The sequence below is a fragment of the Sprattus sprattus genome (assembly GCF_963457725.1).
Source record: "Sprattus sprattus genome assembly, chromosome: 18".
NCBI lineage: Eukaryota > Metazoa > Chordata > Actinopteri > Clupeiformes > Clupeidae > Sprattus > Sprattus sprattus.
Genome location: NC_137916.1, coordinates 21,236,769 through 21,257,292, shown reverse-complemented (window position 1 = coordinate 21,257,292; position 20,524 = coordinate 21,236,769). Strand labels below are relative to the sequence as shown.

Genomic DNA, 20,524 nt, shown 5'->3' with positions numbered 1-20,524 from the left:
ATCCTAACAGAAAGGCATTCTGCCAAATAACAGTCCCGCACATCACTAGTCATCAAGGACAAACATTGGAGATCACATTTTGAAAAGGCTACTTACGGCAAAAATGTCTGTTTGTCGGTCGTGGTCGGAAATGCATATGTCTTGTCACTCGTTATTATATAACTACAATTAAATAAATAAATCACGTAACGGTTGGTAGACCAGTGGAATACCCAGCTCCCTGGGAAACTGTGGTTGCGCAGCTGGCTGGGATTCCACCGTTGATTGTGAGGACAAGGGCGTGTGTTTGTGGGCGTGAAGAGAGAAGCCCGCGCTATGACAACTCAGCTGGGAATCGGACACTGTAGGGGTGCGTTTGTTGCTCAAACAATGTGGGTTTGCCTCGGAAGAAGGATGAAGGGGATGCGTGACTTCCATAAACATACCCTTTAAAAAGAACTGAAATGTGAACGTTTTTAAATGTAGAAATGCGCATCCATCCTATGAGTAGGCCTACAAAATTATTCGATACATTGAAATAACTTAACGAAAAGTAGCATTCCAGTATTTATTAAATTTGAGACACATTATGTAAATACAAAGTTCATCTACATAATTTGTCAAATTAATGAGTGAAGTCATTAATTGTGTGCTGGAGGTACAAACTCAACATACTTATCATTAAAAGATTAATCAAACGAGAATAAATCTGAAACGCTTGCTTCTCAGTGTCCCTTTTCAAATTTTCAGGTATAAATAAATAGATTTTTCCAGCACAACACAAGCAAATTTACATAACATGTATTTGTCCAAAGAGGAATTGATGTAGTCAGTAAGTGGAGAAGTGTATCTGCAATATGTCTAACAAAACAGGGCTTTACTTCCATTACAAAATATACTACAACCACCTAGAACCAATCTTTCATTTATGTAAGTAGCACGAAGGTGACAGCAGCAGGTTCTGGCTGATCAAGGCTGAAGGCTGATCAAGGCTGAAGAGGATAGAAGGTCCATTCAGTGGCTAGGGAATGCAACATATTGTCAGTGGCATCAAACCACTGTGATGGTGTCCCGACAAACTAGTTGTTCCACCACGACAGAAGACCCAAGCCAGGTTCACTTATAGCGGCCTGAAAAAGAGGTTGTGAGAATGAAATCATTTTTCCACCAAAAAATAAGAATGAAAAGGCAGTTATGTTTTTCACAGTTATATGGTATACATTTTTACATTAGATATGTTAAAGCACAATTAATACCATGTGATGTACACAAATGGGATAACGTAACATTACACCAAAACGTCCTGAGTTTTTCATATCTTTTAATCTCTTACTATGAGTGTGTAGGGAGCCTCTTTCTTCTGCTCAGGCTCCGCTGCCCCTGGTGCTGCTGGTGTCTCCGTAGCCGTGCTCGGCCCTGTGGGCGACGTGTCCAGGAAGAGCTCATCTGCAACCCGGAAGCGAATCTCCTCGCCCTGGTCCATATAGAGGTCGTGGGCTCCCTCATCTGTTTCATACTCCCACAACCACACCTGCTCGGCCTCATCACTTGGGTTGCAGTTAAGGTACATATCTCAGCGATGTGATTGTATTCAACCGCCATATGTATAAAGGCAAGGCATAACAGAACATCTTGACAGTAAACGTGGAAAAAGGATGCGTGACAGACAGATGATGTCAGATGAAGTATCTTTAACAGGAGTCTGATTCAGGGCCTGAACAATTCTGGTTTGTGTTTGGAGTTGAGTTAGGGTTTGGGTATCTACTTCTATCTGAGGTCATATAGAAGACGAATGGACATGAAGACATCACTACTGTCAGGCAGCGTGTTGAAGTATTTAAAATACGTTTGCATGGGCATGACATTATTATTTTCTGCATCCATGACCAATTTGAGGGTAAACCCTGCAATACCAGCTCCTTCAAGAATAAATACACAATCACAAGAAAAAATATGCAGATGAATAATATAAAAAAATAAAAGGGTTCAAAAGATATATTGTATGTTACTAAAATGTGATATACCACACCTCCATACACATTACCATCACAGAAAAGGATACAATTTAGCAGGCTGCTGAAGAGACTCTTTAGGAATGATTATATCGTCAAAAAAACCTAGACTGACTAGAAACCAAAAAACAGAGAGAAGGGAAAATACTCATATACAGCAGCAAAATACATCAGTCAAAAACGGTAGAAACACTACCACTAATAATAATACATAAAGGAAGTAGGACCAAAGACCTGCACTGTCCCGCCGCTAAAATCTAGTAACAGGATGTCCGGTCACCGAGCCTAACCGACTGACCATCTTTTGGCAGCAGCAGAGTGCACAGTAACACAAAATGATTTTCCTCTGGCAGTGGAAGACCATGACACTGACTGACCATCATGCAACAGGGACATATTTCCAGCACTAGCAGCTTTTACTATTACAGGCTATTTAGGATGGGTATAGGACAGACAAGAACAAAAAGCACATTTTATGTAGCTGGTCATCATCACTCACCATGTACTCCCTCCTGGCTGCAGTATTTGATTTTACCCACGAGTATCTCGTCCAAGAATGGGTGGAACACCACATACCTGAAGTGGACTGAGGAGAAGGAAAGTGTTTGACAGATCATAAAAATCTAATTATGACTGCAATTCTACAGAACCACTACTTACAGAATACTGTTTTGGTTTACAATTACCGGTTTACAACTCCAGGAACAGAAATACAGTAGAGCAATGCAGTATAAGAACTGCAACAAAGAACCAACATGTTAGGTTACCTTTTGTGTGCGAGGCACCATCACCAGGGAATATATAGGAGTCCTCCAACTTGAGTATGTCGTAAAGACAGATGCACAGTCCAACGTTGTAAACCACCTGGAATCATAAACATCTTAACACATTAGATTTCTTTTTGAGCTATTCATCTATTCCCTATCTGACACAACATTTGCATTGCTAAAATGAAATTGTCAAGAGGTCCTCCTGTTATTCTCACCCCCAGTTTAAATTACAGTGACAGTCCAGGAAAGCGACATGGGTGAGGCAACCTCTTACCTTGTTGGCTAACTTTTTATTGAGTTCCTCTATGACAGCTTCATTGAGTTGCCTCTGGAAGTTCCATGGAGGAATCCTCACGGTATCAATCATCTCAACCAAAACAAACATCCTGCTAAACACAGCGACAGACGACAAAGTTACATTGTAACAGTAATAACAAATAACAGTAACCTAGCTCAAGCGGACATGATGTCAATGTAACACATGGGGAATACAACGTTGAAAAGTCACGCTAACGTTAGCCAAGTCGTCTAGCTAGCGAGTAAGTTTATCTAGCTTTAGCTACCTTGATGTCGAAACTGTTCAGCCGTCATATATAAGTTATCTTGTACAAGAAAGGCACATATCATCTATTTGTAGCTTTCATCATCCGTAACTGTGTTCAGTTGCATTTAATAACTGAGTAGCATTTTGATGCTGGCAAGCCAAGCTTGTAGCCCAGTTTACGTATCCATTGACGGTATATTGTCACACGTGCCATGTGTCTCACGACAGCGTGTGTCAATACACGGCAAGTCGTAAAATCAAAACAATATGAGTTACTGATGATTTCTTTTTCAGATTTCAAAATAGTATGAGACAAAGTTTACTTTGAGAAAAAACATCATAATATTACTGTAATACGGTTGTTTGTTTACTGTTTAGATTGAATTGGAAACACTTTTAGACCATCCGAATTAGATAATTCTTCTTATTTATGAACTCTTATTAGATACAAGTTTTTTTTATTTACCTGCCATTAGTATTTTTGCAACTGGTTATTTATCTGCAAAAACATTTTATGTTTTACTTTTTTAAGTAAAAGAGCAAGTAGCCTATTCATTCCCAGGATTAAATGTAGCATGGGTGGCTGTTGGTCCTAGGGGGTAGGTTCTCCCCAGGCCTCCAGTGCTCAGATGGGCTATCTCCCGAGCCTTTCTGTGTGGAGTTTGGATGTTCTCCCCGTGTTCACAAGGGGTTTCCTCCACTAAGAACCCCAACAGAAAAAAATGCAGAAGAACTGAACTGGTCCCCGGGTGCCTAAAGGCTGCCCACTGCTCCTTGGGGTCCTGGAGGAAGGACAGTCCAGGATGGGATAAATGCAAAGATTAAATTCACTGCGACCTCAGGCCTGCATGTGCGTGTGTGTGTGTCCTGTGTTGCCACTATGCACTTGTTTGTTGCTGTGTGTCGTTGGTGCGAATTAAAAAACTGACTGAAGTCAGCCTTGTTTGTTTTTATTTCTGTTTTAGAAATCCCCCAAAATAATGTTTAAATGGAGTATCAAGAACCAATTCCATTTCAGCTCAATTAGAAATAATTTAGCACTCAAATATCAAACATGTCCTATTATCAACTACTAATTTACCTAAACCAAACAAGTGAGTCATAATCATTCAAAGAAATAAAACAAATCACATTAGTCTGATAAATATTTTATTAACCATTATAAAGGAAATCTCTAAATCTCTTTCATGACATTTTGCCAGAAATGAAACTGCAAGCATTTGTATCACTAGCTGTAACACAATCAACTTCAATATCTGATGAAGACACACAACCAATTCAGTCAGATGGGAGACTAGTAGAGCTTCACAGAAGACAGTTCTGCTCTCAGGGGAGCGCCTGATAAACAATGAGTTCGAACCACAGATAACCATCATCACATTACTTCACATTAAATCACAGTGTAAGCAAAGAGACTTGTGTGATGCATGGGGTGATTGTTCCAAGGGACCAAGTCATATACTTAAAAGTATACATTTTGCCAAAATACTGTGCTGAAATTCAGACTGCTGTGAAGTGGTCACACAGTGCATGCCTGGTGGTATTTCACTTAGAGAGCATTAACACATTAAAGATGCAGTGTCTGAAACACCCTGATGACAGTCTCTGAATCCAAGCTTCCATGTGACATATCTGGTTTTCACACACATCATTCTCTACAATACCACATCGAGGCATCTTTGGCAATTACAGCATAGGTTTAGAGATTCTCATCATATATCAAACATCAATGATCATAATTTTGAGTTAGCCTTCAATTACACCCAACAAACACAGTGATTCTCATAATTAACATGTTTATCCTTCCATTTGCCTTGATTTCTGGAAGCATTTCAAGCAAGTCCTCAAAGCTCTCAATCATCATCACTTTCCCCTCCGACCAACGTTTACATCCTAGAGTCTGTAACCTGGGACCGACACAAAACGGGGAAATGTGTCCAATCTGGCAGTTATTCATTCTCCTTTGCATATAACATATTCATATATGTATATTCACTCACACTTAGGTACGCAATGTGCAGCTATATAAAATCATTTACATGTGCCAAGATAGGGAGCCATTGCCACTTACAGGTCCTACAAATAATGACATAAAATCACACACTAGTCATGGAATATGTAGTCTACAGATGGAATAGGGACATTAACAAAAGGCATGATATTACTCAAAAGGTGCTGACAAAACAAATGGAACGTAAGATTAGCATGGGTCCTTCAAATACAAAGCTAATACATGGCGTAAATACGTCTAGCATGTGGGAGCACGAGTCACCATTCAGTCAAAAATACAGGAAACAGTACCTGGCAAAGGCCCCTCAACCTTTCATACCATATTCACACTTAATAATCTCCTCTTTAATTTCCTGTCACTGTGAATGTTTAAGAACCATACAACCTACCCCATCACATTGATTTGTGGCATAATTATGTGGAAAAAAGAATAACTGTTGCTAATTTTGAATCAAACCTCCTCCTCTGATTACTTGAGAGATTTAAATATTGTTGTATAACATCAAACACTATGCTCAGCTATTAAGGAGTGAAGCGCTAGTGGTATGAAAGTGATAAGAGTAACAGAGCACCTGCGTGCCGGCAGAATGTGCATTACACGCAGGTACACTGCACACTATAGATTGTGCGTTTAGTTTATCTTCGAAGACAGACAAGATGTCACCTCAGGCAGGGAGTGACTCAGCAGAGAGGTCAGCACAAAGAAGGGAGAGGCTTAACGGGACGATCAGGCAGATGTCCTCTGGGACTAAATAAAGAAATGACCAGCATCAGAGACACACACACACACACACACACGGAGGCAAAGGAGAAGCAGGACAGGTGTAAAAGCAGCATGTCTACCCTGTCAGCCGACCACAGTTCAGTTCGGCACACTTCCATCTACTGCACAGAATTAGTGCTTACCCTGCTTCAGTTACAAGTCTGGCTTTACAGAAAAATGAACAACTGCTTTCTGGAAGGGAGGTGCTCAACAACATAAACTCAGCCAACAGACATAAGAAAGCCATCTCCTTTCAAGTTCTCCACTCCTCTCCACAACAATAACATGGAATGTTATAGATAAGGACACAGCATAAATGGAGTATTTCTACACAGGAGGTGTGCAAGTAACACAATATTTGTGTTGTTAGTGTGCAGACAGCACTCATTACTAGTAAAGCATACAGTAAAACAAGGGTTACAAATGACCAGTGCATTGACTACATTTACATCATCTGCAGTAGCATGGACGAGGATGTCTGTGTGTGTGGGTGTGTGTGCGAGCATGTATGTTTTTTTCTTTTAGGGCTCCCGGATAAGACTTTAAATTCTACACTTCCAGGTGGCTATGCCTTAGTATACCTGTGTGTGTGTGTGTGCGCGCGTCGGAGGTATGCGCGTTCAATTCGTACAGCGACCTGAGGTGTGTGTGTGTGTTTGTGCCCGTGGCTGCAGCAATCAGTGAGTGTCAGTGATGGGTGGATGTGTGGAAGTATCTGACTCTGGGGAAAGGGTGTTTTTTTTGGTGTGCCTGATTTCTTCCTCTTTTTGTGCAACCCCACTGCCCCCTTCTCCTTCGGTTAATACTAGCCCTGCCTCTCATCCCTGAGGCTTCTCCTCCTCACTGCTGGAGCTCCTTCATCCTGTTGAGGGCACTGCCAGCCTGGAACCACTCAATCTGGTTCTTATTGAAGGACTGGTTCAGCTGGATGGTGTCCTGACTGCCGTCGCCGTGCGTGATCACCGCGGTCAGGGGCTGAAGGCCAACAAGAGAGGAGAGAAGAAATATCGTTTTGCTTTTACGACTCGCCATGTATTGATACACATAGGTCATCACACACATGGCACGTGCGTCAATAGACACATAAACTGAGACAGAACATAAGGGACAGACGACTGACTTCATGAACTTTATGTGGCGTCATGCACAAAACCTAAACGCTATCTTAACGTTTGCATTCTGAGTAAATTCTGAAAGCATTCAGGCTCCATGTTTTACCTGCAGTGGTAGCAATTGTTTTCCCAGTGAGCTACATATTTGAGGTTTCTCATGTCAGGGCACATTTGTGTTCTGGGGTTTGCATTACTCTATTCAAACCATGTGTATCTCTGAACTCATGCATTGAGTGGTCTTCACCTTTCCAGGGGCAAAGGACGAGAGGCCCTTGATGGAAATCTTGTCGTCGGGACGGATCTTGTCATAGTCAGATGGGTCAGCGAAGGTGAGAGGCAGCAGTCCCTGTTTCTTCAAGTTGGTTTCTGTTAAGATGGAGGAGAGTGAAAAACAGAACTAAAGGGATTAAAACATGAAAAACTGAAAAAGAGAACGGAAGATTAAAATGGTGAGTGGAGGTGTGTCAGAGTGATTTGACCAAAGAGTGAGTGTAGTCATACAACCTGTGCTAAAGAAGCGTATACCCGAAAAGGTAGTTTTAATCAATTACGAAGTTTGAAATAGAATGGGATCCTTGACATCTTGTATCAATCTGGTTTCCGTACAATGCATAGGAAAGTTACAAATGACCTGCTGCTCACAGCTAATTTTAAGGGCTGTTCAGTGCTGGTTCTCCTAGATCTGACCGCCGCTTCGACAGTGGACCATGCAGTGTTGCTTGAGCGGTTGGCATTGTGTTGGGGTAAAGGGGAAAGCAGAGTATTCAGTAAGCTTGGAGTCCTCAGTGCTATGCTGATTATACTCAAATATACTTTCCACTTGCTTTGCCTTGAAGACATTAAACTCTGTATGGGTAATAGCTTCCTCAAACTTAATTAAAATTATAATTTTTGTTTCCACTGACATCAGTAGTGTGCTTGGTCCAATCACACCATAACAAAAGCCTGTAGTACAGAATCTTTGGGTTAAGCCTTCGTTTTTGAATCTGAAATTTGACAGGCAGTGACAGTGCTACATTTTACCAGCTGAGAACAATGGCTATTTTAAAATATTACAGATTAGACTATCGTAATGCACTATACTCAGAGATAAGCCAAGCATCATAGGTAGAAGTGGTCAAAAATGTGGCAGCTAGACTTTTAGCTAAGACCAAGAAGCTACATCAGTTTTAGCAGAACTCCAACTCCCAGTAAGGTTCAGGTTTGATGCTAAGATTCTATTGCTTGTTGTAAGGCTGTGAATGGACTCCAGCCTATATTTCTAAACTCCTGACCCCTTACAGTCCGTCAAGGACATTAAGGTCCTCCGATGAGCTTTTACCTTGGGCTAATTTTAAATTAAAGAGTGGTTAAGCTAATACTGTTAATGGTCTCAAGTTCTCAAAATCTGCTGCCTGCTTGAACACTTTTAAAAAAAGATTGAAAACGTACTTATACACGGGTGATGCATTCTTTTAGCTGCTCTTAGCTTTTATATATTTATTTTATTTATTTATGAGGCTTTAATTTGTGCTCAGTTTGAGCTTTACTTTTAAGCTTTTTGGGTCAAGCTAACTTTTAATTTGTTTTTCTTATATTGTGTTTTTATAGTTTTGGTTGTTTTAATCTGTTCTTTTATCCGTATTTATGTTTATGCTTGCTTTTGTTTATTTTTATGTCTTAATTTTTAACTCAGTTTTAGCTTCCTAATAATATTGTCCTGCTTTTATGTGCCCTATATATTTTATAGGTTTTATATATGCTTTTAGTCCTTTTAAATTCTTATTCTAGTCTTCTTTAGTTTTTAGTGTAAGTTGCCTAACCACAACTGGAAAGCACTTTGGTACAACTCCTGTTGTTTCTAAAGGTGCTACATAAACAAATGTGACTTGACTTGATCTGTCTTCTCCCCCTCTCCCACTCACACCCACACAAACGCACCGTGGATCCTGGCGAAGCTCTTGACGATGATGGCCCTGCCCCCCAGGTGGCGGGGCTCCAGGGCTGCGTGCTCCCTGCTGGAGCCCTCCCCATAGTTCTCATCGCCCACCACCACCCACGACACTCCGTTAGCCTGGGGGAAGAAGAGGAGGAAGAGCAAGAGAGTGTGTGAATGGCAGTGCACACTAACAAAGACAAATATGACATGCTAAAGAAATACAGTCATAATAATAAAAATAACATCTATGAGATGACAAAGACAATAAAGAAGATTTGGGTTTGTAAGGCTAAAGCAGTCATTAGAAGACAATTCCAATGTTCCATTCAGCTGCACGTGTTGTGCTCTTTAGCCCAAACTTCTTTCAAGGGTAAACTCATGTCTCCTGTTCCCCCCCCCCCTCCTCACCTTGTAATGGCGGGCCACGTCTGGGACCCCTCCGTACTCTCCGGTCAGGATGTTCTTGACTTTGTTGATGCCATCATTTTCACTGTTGACGGCACCGATCAGCATGTTGTTGGAGATGTTGTCGAGGTGACCACGGAACTTGAGCCAGGGGCCAGCAGCACTGATGTGGTCAGTAGTGCACTTGCCTTTCACCTGAGGGCAGATTTGTAAAGGTATCCAACAGTTACAAACAGGTTGTACAGGCCAGCCACCACCTTTGGGGACCCCCCAACCCCAACCCCCAAAAACCTCCTAGAGTGTGTAATCAAATAATGTCTTTTCAATGTTCTTGACAACAATACAGCTTGGGTTATTTTTCTAGTTGGCTGTTACAAACATGCCTTGGAGAAATTCCCTGATGATTTAACACAGATGAGTTAAACCCATTACACAGCTATAGCTACAGGGATAGTCACAGAAAAGTGAGTTTTCTTCTCCCCTCTCTCCATTCTCATCCTTCTTCTCTATACCTTGATGAGTATGGCCATGTTCTCCAGGTCCTTTCCACTCCACTTGTCGAAGGGCTCCAGCAGCTGCAGGCGGTTGCTGGCCGGGTTTACGTCCACAGCCACGCTACCGCCGTCGGGCGGGGGATGCTGGTAGGTGTCCTGACCCGGGTCGAAGTCACGAGAGGGCAGCTCATCGCCGGTGGGGGGGACCAGCTGGAACTTCTCACCATTGGACGCAGTGAGGAAGTCCTTCTCAGGGTCGAAGTTCAGCGTGCCAGCAATAGCCATGGCTGTGACAATCTGAGAGGGAGGACAGATCAGAAGGGTGTTTCATGCATAGATGATTATGAGCTGGCTGTTTTTATCAAACCATGTGATGACCTAAAAATATCTGCCTTAATTTGAGAAGGCACTATTCCTGCTACACAGACCCATATTTGCACACAATTGGAAAATACTGTGTCAATACTGACTGTAATAGTGGCACTGTTAACATGTCAATGTTATCAGCACGGAGTGGTCAGACTTTCCAGAAATCTGATGGATTTGAGAAAATAGATCAACTAGGACTGGACATCATCATGTTTTGCCAATTAAAAAAGCCCAGAGAGACCACGCAGAGGATTTTGATCAAAAATGGCTGGTGGGTTTACTACTGTGACTCCACACTGAGGAACACTGTGAAATGCCAAGCGCCAAAAACAGGCAAAATGCTTGGAATGAAATGAGGTCGCAGGAAGTCATACTGTAGACCTAAAGGACACCATACTGCTTATTTGCATTCAAAATAGTCCTAAAAGATCTGATTTATCATTAATGTTAATGTATCCTTTGAAGATGGTCCACTGATCCAGGTATAAAAGTAGAAGCAAAACAAAAATGTTACGAAAAAAAAGTAAAGAATCCTTTTATAGTTTAACAGATGGTAAGACCATCATTGTATTGAGTCTGTCAACATTATTTTATAAAAAGCATTCTATGAGGGCTTAATGATTTTTGCACTTTTGCATTTCACACTTATGTCAAGACCCATACCTCGGGTGAGGTGACAAACGCATGGGTGGCTGGATTGGCGTCGTTCCTGCCCGTGAAGTTCCTGTTGTAGGAGGTGACGATGGTGTTCTTCTCTCCCATCTTCACGTCCTTCCTGTGGGGGGTTTAGGACAATCAGAAGAGTTAGTGAAGAAGTTCTCCCCAAATGGCATCAGAGGCTTCAGACACCACAGGGTATGACCACAGGCTATAGAAGAGGTACCCCCTCAAAGGCAGTAAAGGCCATGCATTTTGACCAACCCCAAATACACACACAAACACTAACACGCACACGCACACAAACACGCACACGCACACGCACACGCACACGCACACACACACACACACAATGAATGAAAATAACAAAATTCAGCTTCATGCAGCCAGAAAAAAAAGTGCGTCACCTGTCCCATTGTCCAATGCAGGGCCCACAAGCATTAGCGAGCACCACACCACCAACATCTCTCAGGATCTTGGCCTGCATTAGAGAGAGGACAGGAGTGAGAGACAGAGAGAGGACTAAAAAGGTAAGGAAATTACATCACGGTCAAACTGTTGCCACAAAGCGTACAGCATCCTCTCAAACTGCACAGTTATAACGGACGTGTCTGACGCACATAGCCGTCTCTTTCAATGGTGGCGCGGATCTGCTCTGAGCCAGGCGTCACCGTGAACTGGGCCTTGCACTTTAGCCCCCGGTCCAGGGCTTGCTTGGCCAATGATGCGGCACGACCCATGTCCTCATAACTGGAGTTGGTACAGCTGCCGATCAGACCTGACACAAACAACATGTGGGACGCAGGGAAGAAAGAAATACAGGCAAATTTAGTGAAATGTTTTTTACAGTACCTGCAGTTACAGTTTCACATCACAGAACCAGCCCTCTGGAGGGCTTAATTCACATGCATTAAAGTGGATGGGATTGATACAAGCTGAATGAAGAATGAAGTATCGGTAAGTGCTGGACCTAAAATAAGTGTTGGACCTAAGCAAGTCTTTGGTCAGATGGCCTCCAGCGTGGTGGTCAACACTGACCTACTTTAACTTCCAGGGGCCAGCCACTCTTTATAGCAACTTCTCCAATGTCAGACACGGGGTGACACAGGTCTGGAGTGAAGGGGCCATTGATGTGTGGCTTAAGCTGAAGGAGGAGATGGAGAGGAAAAGGTGACAGATGGTTAGAAATATGGCGCTTAGAGTGGGCCCCCTACGGAGTGGGCCATAAACACAATGAAAACATACAGTATATACAATTGCAGTATTGCAGTTAGTCGTTTTATTTGTTTCCTGTTAAGCAGTACATATAAAATCATCGCATTTACAAATTAAAAATGCTGTAATTATTTATAGGAGTAGCAGAAGCAGTTGCAGTTGTCCTTGCTGTTAAGCAAGTATTATGGTCAGAAGATGCATCTAACATACTTCACTGAGATTGATCTCAATCACTTGGTCGTATTGGCAGCCGGGGTCTGGGACGAGGCAATCCTTATACTCATCAGCTAGCTGGGCAATCTCTGTGAGGCAGACAGGGGAGAGACAGAGCTGTGAAGAGCTAGAAAAAGAGAGGAAGGCCACACTCTCAGACATCAGTAACCCATAACTGTGTGTGTGTGTGTGTGTGTGTGTGTGTGTGTGTGTGTGTGTGTGTGCGTTTGTGTGTGTGTGCGCATCCACACCTCCACGGCCGGTCTTGTCCATGTAGGTCTTCATGCGGTGGTTGTAGGGGAACACAGAGGTTGTGGCTCCAATTTCGGCTCCCATGTTGCAGATGGTGGCCATACCTGCAACCACAGCATCCAGGTGGAGTCGGTTCCAAAGGAAACACGCATGTAAACTACTTTCATTAAAGAGTACCAATTACATGAACTACAGGTGCAGTGAGTGCTGCAATGCCGTTCCTCCTCTTGAGATCAAAAACGCATATTAGATGCCACGAAGTGTATGGCACTATACAATCTCATGCCATCTGAGTTTGAATTGAAATTCTGATTATGCAAGTGAATGTAGTCCTTAATATTCAAGGTGGAAAGTATTTTCGTAGGTGGTGAGTATTAATGCCACTCTATGTCTACGTGTAATTATTATGGAGTGATCCAATACTGGCCCAACAACGAACAATGATCCCAGCACAACAATGAAGTACTGAACCAGATACTAATGAAAACAATAGAATTTCTATTTGATCATCTTATCTATGGGTGCAGGAGAGACAAAACGTCAGAGCTGCAGTGTCATACTGAGGCGTCGTGCACACGAAGTCTAGTTTGTTTGCATCCAATCTGTTCATAATACCGATAGCCCTATCATACATACGAACACTCTCTATCCGCACCTTGTTTCCGCAACGATCGCAGTCCGGGGTAGAAAGTGAGTAGATTTGAATCGGTACGGGGGCTGGTGTTCGTCTGCACGGTTTCACGCAACCTGATGACGTCACTGCCCCACGTGATCTTTTCGCCATCTCCAACCAGTATATATATATAACTTGTTCTCCCTCAAAATCTCACTCGTGGTGGGCCTCGAATTCACTAACATTAACCCAGTCTTCTGATTTTTGATTAGCCCCCTATCTTGATCTAATTCTTCTTATTCAGACGTAACATAACTTTCATGACCACAAATATAAATTGGCCAGCGATTTAATTTGCTTTTTTATTCATAAATATATGTAAAATGCTCGGAGCAATGTATCATGGGAAATGGGATGACAGACATGTCATGTTACTGTTCCAAACTCTTTATTATCAATAGAAAAAAGAATTCATTTTCGCATATCCTTTAGTCTGACCACTGATATTAACTATCATAATGTAATGTTGTTAATTGGAGCTTGAATGTCTTGTTTAATGTGTTTATCCTCGTGCTGTGAAGTCCCTTCTTCTAGGTTTTTCACGTTTTTTCAGTTGTGTAAATAAAGCGCTAAAGCGCCTCCCACAGGCGTGAGGTATGTACTACAGTCGGTTCACCACAATCTGCTGCCTCCGTGTTTACGCAAATCTCTCGTTGCCAGCCTCCGTATTTACGAAATTAAAAGATTCGATTGGTGTGAAAAGTAAATCCGATTCGGAGGCCCTAGACTTCGTGTGCATAGCACCTGAGTATGCTGGCTAAGTGGTTAGTTACTGCACCAAGGTCGGGACTATAGGTTTACAATGTCTAATTTCAGTCAAACAGATTTTGACATTAATTCTTCTAGACTATTCAACTTCATATTGCATATTAGTGAGTATTGGTTGGTGTAAAGGGACGAAGTTTGACAACAAAGTGAGATGTAGGGCTCAGATACACATACGCGTTTTTGTAAAAACGGGACGCGAGCAAATGCATTGATTCCTATGGTACGGCGCGTTTAAAGCGTGCGCCCCTTCTCCACCACGCGTTGCGTCTTTGAAGCGGTTTTTAGGTGCGCTTAAAAGTTGAACTATTCTCAACTTTCCAGCGCAAGGCAGGGAAGCGCACTGCTTCTGTTTTGGTCCGCCGCACTTTGCCAAGGCGTTACTGAAGCGTTTCTGCCTGAAAAAAGACGCGTATGTGTATCTGAGCCCAAAAGAGGTCCTCCCCAAGTAACTGGACCCACAGAGTGATCTATATCAACGTTTAGGCCACAACTTTTCTGTAGCTGTCTGGTCTATGTCTGTTAAAAGAGTAAATTCATGTGTCAAATCTGTTAAATGTATCTGAAGCACAGATTGTTAGTTTTGCCTCACCAGTACAGGAGATGGAGTCCACACCAGGGCCGTAGTACTCCACAATGGCTCCTGTGCCTCCTTTCACTGTCAGGATACCTGCCACCTTCAGGATGACGTCCTTAGGTGAGGTCCAGCCAGAGAGCGTACCAGTCAACTTCACGCCAATCACCTAGGAGAGAGGGATCGAGTGAGACGGAGAGAGAATGGTGGGTTAAAACGTTATACCATTAAGGTACAATTCCAAGAACCACTGTTTACCAGAAAACACTGTAAGGCCACTTTGAAGGGCCACTGAAGTATAAAAATTGAGTTAAGGCTGAAAGCACATGGGCAAACTCACGTTAGGACATTTGAGCTCCCAGGGGATGCCCGCCATGACATCAACAGCGTCAGCTCCACCAACTCCAATACAGATGGAACCAAGGCCCCCACCATTGGGTGTGTGGGAATCCGTGCCAATCAGCATGACCCCTGGGTAAGCGTAGTTTTCCAGAATGATCTGGAATCATTGACACAAAACATAATTGAAGCTTTATCAGTGAGCACTGATAAAGGCTCATACGAAGCACAAATGTTAATATTGGTTCAAAACAGCACTGATAATGAAACATTGCATGCGCCTTCTGCTACACAGCAATTTGTCCACATTACTTTTCACTCCCTATTCGAAAGGGAAAAGCATAAGCCTTCCATGCCACATGACTTTGAGAAGTAAAGCTCCTTAAAAAAATCATAAAGCAAATCAATCCACTTTGACAAATGTATCCTTTATAGTGCATTAAAAAAAACACACCTGGTGAATGATTCCAGACCCTGGTTTCCAGAAGCCCACTCCATATTTGGATCCAGCTGTTGCCAGGAAGTTATATACCTCTTCGTTCAGATCCTGGGGCGTGGAAGGGCAGAGAGAAAATTACATGAACGATGGGTTACATTTTGGTTCCGTAACCTCCTAAAAAGGCCTTTGAATCTCCTTTAATCCATGTTACTCAACACAGGATCCAGTAAGTACTAATCCAGCTAAATGCTACGCACACTCTCTCTGCCAAAACATTTGACCACAGATAGGCCTGACCTTTTGGCCCTCCTAACTCTATCCCTTGCCTCCCTTCATTTCTTCTGCCCTACTTATACTAGAAGAATTCTGAGAAAGAGATTTGAAGAATCGTTTCATGCTCCCAAACTTTGCACTTGTCACATAGATAGACCTTCAATTCTCCAAGGGTGCATGTGAAGGGCTAGAACTTGCCCTCACTGTTCCACCAGTCTGTACTCTGGTTTACAACCCTGTTAAAAAGGGTGGATCAGGAAAAGGAGGTTTTGTTCTACCTCCTTCAAAATGTGCTCATATCATAACATCTACTGATCTGAACCTATGGTGTTCTGGATGTCACAGACCTGTCTTGCTCTATTAGCTTGCAACAGAGGGATATCAGACCATCCTCCAACTGGTGCAATAGACTAGCCCTTGCTCCCGGTCAGATGAATAAATGGATACAGCTAGCACCCTCCATCCTAGCCTCCCAGTACAATTAAGTACCTCCATCCCCCTCACCTTGGCTCTCTGCAGGTCCTGAGCCCCACCAATCTGGGCCTCGATCAGGTGGTCGCAGTGGATGGTGGACGGGACGGCCACCGTGGCCAGGCCACTGCTGATGAACTGCAGCATGGCCATCTGTGCTGTGGCATCCTGCATGGCCACCCGGTCCGGCCGCAGGCGCAGGTACGTGCGGCCCCTGTCTATGTCCTGCCCATGGGGGTCATCCAGGTGCCCATACACGATCTTCTCGGACAGGGTGAGGGGACGATTAAGCCTGAAGAGGACACACATGGTGTAAGTCTACAATTTGAATTGTTACGTCAGCTGTCCTTTTGGGAGTCAGAAACCAGAAAATATCACCTGCTGGATTTACATTTTCACTGTCAATTTTTGTTATTCTTTGTATATTAGCCAGAATGAATGAGCTGATAAACCATGTGATGTTTACTTCGTCTAAATTGTGAGCAGCTCCTTCACTGAATGTAATTAATGGCAATGAACAGGAAGTGTAGACACCACTCTGACCATGTAAACAATCCATGAATTTGGTTCATCCATGTAGCAAAAGAACTAGAACTAAGTAACTCAAATTGTTGTATAACCTTGACATTGCATTGATGCATCGAAACATATGCATGTGATAATTACAGTTTAGAGAAAAATATTTCATGACTTCATTTGATGTATTGTGTGGGTCAAAACATGAAGGTCACAATTTGCCAAATCTCTAGCAAGATCATTAGGAAATGGAAGCCACCGTGGCGTTGGCCAACATACTAACAACATATTGCACAAACCAAATTGTGTGTCTTTCATTTGAAAACATTAAACATTCTAAGACTACTGTGTACTGAGTAACAAAAGCGATATAGGCCTACAGCAACATATGTCATTAGCAATTCACTGATATTCTGGCTCTGGATAGTATTGTGTGAGCTCTAAGAGTCCTTAGGGCTTTGAACTGACCTCTTCCTCACAATACTGATATTTGTGAGCAATTTCTCATAGTTGATGCTGGAGCCAGGCTCAAAGCGGCTCATGGCCACCTTTGCCTTTGCGCTGAGGGCTGCAGTGACGTGCAATCGCCTGGCCCCATCTCCTAGCGAAAGCTGAGAGAGAGAGAGAGAGAGAGAAAAAAAAAGAGAGACTCTATACTTGGTGGTTTCCAGACTGTGGGGCAAGGCCCTTGGGGGGGGGGGGGGGGGGGGGTCATGGAGGATGCTGGTTGAGGGAAAATTGGCACCCAGGCTACCCTAAACCAGCAACTACTGGTCAAATTAAGTATGACTGCTCTTATAGCATAGTAGCCTGTAGCTAACTTGTTTTGTGATGAGTTCACAACCAACTTTGTACTTATATAATATGATAAGGGCCTACAGTTTAGCCCAAATGTTAGAAGGGACAGCTAGCCTAATCTAATAATACAACGAACATGGGCCTGTCACAAACCAATCCAAACAATGTAACGATACATGGCCAATTATAAAACTGTATTTTGATCTAGGGAGATTTCATCCACATTGAACAATATCTATAACTTGTCTTACTGATTGATAAAATGAAATTGAAAATGTTCAAATGCAAAAACAATGTTTTTAAATTAAAAACCGATAATAGGCTATATAAACATTTCTTTTCATTGTCAAAGGGGAGCCTGTCATTAAATGTTTGGGAACCACTGCTATAGCATAACAGGTTAATGTTGTGCAGTACAATTACTGTCTTCTTTCTGTGACTGACACAGTTGGCAGTTCGCCAAGAGCATTCAGCACCAAAGGTTTTTTTAAATGGCCTGTTGAAATCGAAAGCCTGAACAGAGAATGTGGCTTTATTACATTGTAAAAAGGATTATAATCTCTCATTGCTCTTTGTGTCATTGCAGACTGAGGGGGGCGAATCAGGCCATACACACAAGGGGTGACCACCTTCCCTAATGTGTCCAACCATACAGGAAACAATTCTCAAAGGTAGTATGCACTAAAAATATAAATACAATATAAAGAGCCTTGGCCTACATCTAGTTCAAGTTCAAGTTCAAGTTCAAGTATTTATTTGTCATATACACAGAAAAACAGAGTCAGACTGGGCATTGAAATTCTTGGGACAAGACACCGTACAACAACCTACCATAGCATAACATAAAATAACATAACATAACATATAAGTACTCTGAACATAAATTCCACATTTTAATAAATATACAAAATAAATATAAATATACAATACCATCTGCTAAACATATAATACACATATAGTAACCGCATTGGGATCCCTGTAACAATAGACATACAGTTCATGGCAAAAATGACATCCCACTTCTCTAGCAACACTATACAATATGATCAAGGCATGGTTAAAGCATCAATATCATATTCAATATCATATTCAAAGCAGACAAGAAAGTTGGTTTCTTTTCTGTTCACTGTAAACATGATCCGTCTGCACTGCGCACTTACAGCTCATTAGCCAAACCTAACCTTGTGATCACCTCACCTAGGTACAGGCTTACTATTAAACCCGTTCGGACCAACACGTCACACTACAAACAGGCCAATGTATTTAATGCTTTGAATAACTAAAACACACTGTGAACAAATAAATCTGTTTCATGTTAAAATAAACAACGTTGCCAAGTCTGTTCCATGTTAAAATAAGTCAATTTGCATAATGAATCGAATCGTCCTGTGGTCTGCTGTGATGAACCGCAACTTTGCCGTTAGACGTCGCTATCAACAATGTATCTGTATGATTGCTAGCTAGATATTGTATCTAACTAACGGGGACACAGTGACCTGGGAAACTGCGTAGTTAGCCTGAAAGATGACAAGCAACAATTTGTAGCCTACTTGACATTTTCTGACGAATACATGACAACCTCCAAGACGTTTTCAAATAACCTTGTACTTGACATCACTGAAAGAGCATTTCTGTCTAGATAAGATGGTTATACATGATTCTCTTACCCGGAGCCGAGAAACTGTCATACAGTAGGACGCCATGTTTTGCTGAAAGCTGTGTCGCTAAGGTGTGACGCAAGGAATTCTAATTAAAGCTTTCCCATCCTGTGTATTCCAGACAGATATACAAAAGCTGTAGTAGTCATTGAATTGTTGTGTTTTTGCAAATAGTATGCATAAATACGTTAAAATACTTTTAGCATATTAATTACGACTTAATGTGGAATTAAACAAATAAAGTAGCCTACTCTCAGAGAGGATGTTGGTTTTTTTTGTTTACTCATCTTACAGGACTTGGGCAGTGATCAAGAAGCTTACACTAAGTAAGCTTGTAGAAAACACTAACAAAGTTCTTGCAGATGATTTGGTGCCAAAATTCAACACTGAAAATTCCACCTTGCTTTAGCAAAGCTTTTAGACAAATTTTATGGTAGCCTATCACAGTAGGGTAACCTAAACGGCTTTGCAATGATCATTTCTGAATTCACCCTTTCAGATATAAAAGCACATTTTATTTTACATTAGGGTTAAAGCATACCCACCTAATATTAACCGTGGAAGGTAGAGATTAATGGTTCACATACGCCTATCAAACGGATGCTCTAAACATGATCTCAGTCAATGATGGGTGTTTACCAGTGATAATCAACATTGCTGAGTATGTATCGCTGAGGAGGCAACGAGTTGATCTCCAGCAGAAAAACCATTAAAATAGCCTGTGGAGAATCTGGACTGATAGCCTATACTGGTATGAATATGTGCTCTGGAAGTCATTATGCTATTATAGAACTGAAAATATCTATTTGATAGTACTTAGCTGCTTTATGGCATTTGTTAGGTTATTTCAATGGCACGGTAGATTATTTGTAGCTGTAACTTGGTTTGTACTCCACTTCATTTATAAATTGGATTAAAGATGTGTCATATTAACACAACATTGCAATTGCTCGGATTATTTATATTTGTAAAGATATTTAGTATATTATATATTCTTCTGAAGTGTCTGCCAAATTAATAAATGTAAATGTTAATGTAAAAATAATAAAATTGTGAATACAGTGTATTCCATTCAAGAGAATAAAAATAATCCCACCAACATATAATTTGTATTGTACATGAAATAGAAAGTTTGTTGGTGAGTCTGAAAGAATGTTGCCTCTTAGTGATTAGAGCAACATTTGGGACAGGTTGGACAAATGCAACACCACTCATTTAGATAATTACTTTAGGACCCAAATAAACATGGGCCTACTGTATTTTGCAATGCCCCACTCAATTTCTTTGCAAATAGGCCTAGCTTTG

General features: G+C 41.8%; 2 protein-coding genes across 2 annotated transcripts; both read right to left on the bottom strand.

The window, feature by feature from the left end:
• Positions 1 to 592: 592 nt before the first annotated feature.
• Positions 593 to 3,480, bottom strand: polr3h (polymerase (RNA) III (DNA directed) polypeptide H). Its single transcript, XM_080857025.1, has 7 exons — positions 3,325 to 3,480; positions 3,036 to 3,150; positions 2,759 to 2,855; positions 2,491 to 2,577; positions 2,042 to 2,105; positions 1,313 to 1,526; positions 593 to 1,109 (listed from the first exon to the last, which is right to left on the bottom strand). Exons 2-7 carry the CDS (start codon positions 3,144 to 3,146, stop codon positions 1,059 to 1,061), a joined length of 624 nt encoding a protein of 207 aa, XP_080713151.1. The 5' UTR covers positions 3,147 to 3,150; positions 3,325 to 3,480; the 3' UTR covers positions 593 to 1,058.
• Positions 3,481 to 4,441: 961 nt separating this feature from the next.
• On the bottom strand, positions 4,442 to 19,265 carry LOC308379759 (aconitate hydratase, mitochondrial-like). Its single transcript, XM_080857016.1, has 17 exons — positions 19,229 to 19,265; positions 17,232 to 17,374; positions 16,281 to 16,539; positions 15,519 to 15,611; positions 15,066 to 15,224; positions 14,744 to 14,894; positions 12,713 to 12,817; positions 12,459 to 12,550; positions 12,072 to 12,177; positions 11,654 to 11,811; positions 11,441 to 11,514; positions 11,040 to 11,151; positions 10,026 to 10,304; positions 9,517 to 9,708; positions 9,111 to 9,243; positions 7,435 to 7,556; positions 4,442 to 7,053 (listed from the first exon to the last, which is right to left on the bottom strand). Exons 1-17 carry the CDS (start codon positions 19,262 to 19,264, stop codon positions 6,919 to 6,921), a joined length of 2,349 nt encoding a protein of 782 aa, XP_080713142.1. The 5' UTR covers position 19,265; the 3' UTR covers positions 4,442 to 6,918.
• Between the last annotated feature and the right edge of the window lie 1,259 nt (positions 19,266 to 20,524).

Excerpts from the sequence above, each read along its gene's own strand:
- LOC308379759 (XM_080857016.1), bottom strand. The coding sequence starts at position 19,264 with ATGGCGTCCTACTGTATGACAGTTTCTCGGCTCCGG. Across the intron at positions 10,305-11,039 it reads CGTTTGTCACCTCACCCGAG|ATTGTCACAGCCATGGCTAT; the intron begins GTATGGGTCTTG and ends CCTCCCTCTCAG. Across the intron at positions 7,054-7,434 it reads CGTCCTTTGCCCCTGGAAAG|CCCCTGACCGCGGTGATCAC; the intron begins GTGAAGACCACT and ends GTTGGCCTTCAG.
- polr3h (XM_080857025.1), bottom strand. The coding sequence starts at position 3,146 with ATGTTTGTTTTGGTTGAGATGATTGATACCGTGAGGATTCCTCCATGG. Across the intron at positions 2,578-2,758 it reads TGGTGCCTCGCACACAAAAG|TCCACTTCAGGTATGTGGTG; the intron begins GTAACCTAACAT and ends CCTTCTCCTCAG. Across the intron at positions 1,110-1,312 it reads AGGCTCCCTACACACTCATA|GCCGCTATAAGTGAACCTGG; the intron begins GTAAGAGATTAA and ends CCTCTTTTTCAG.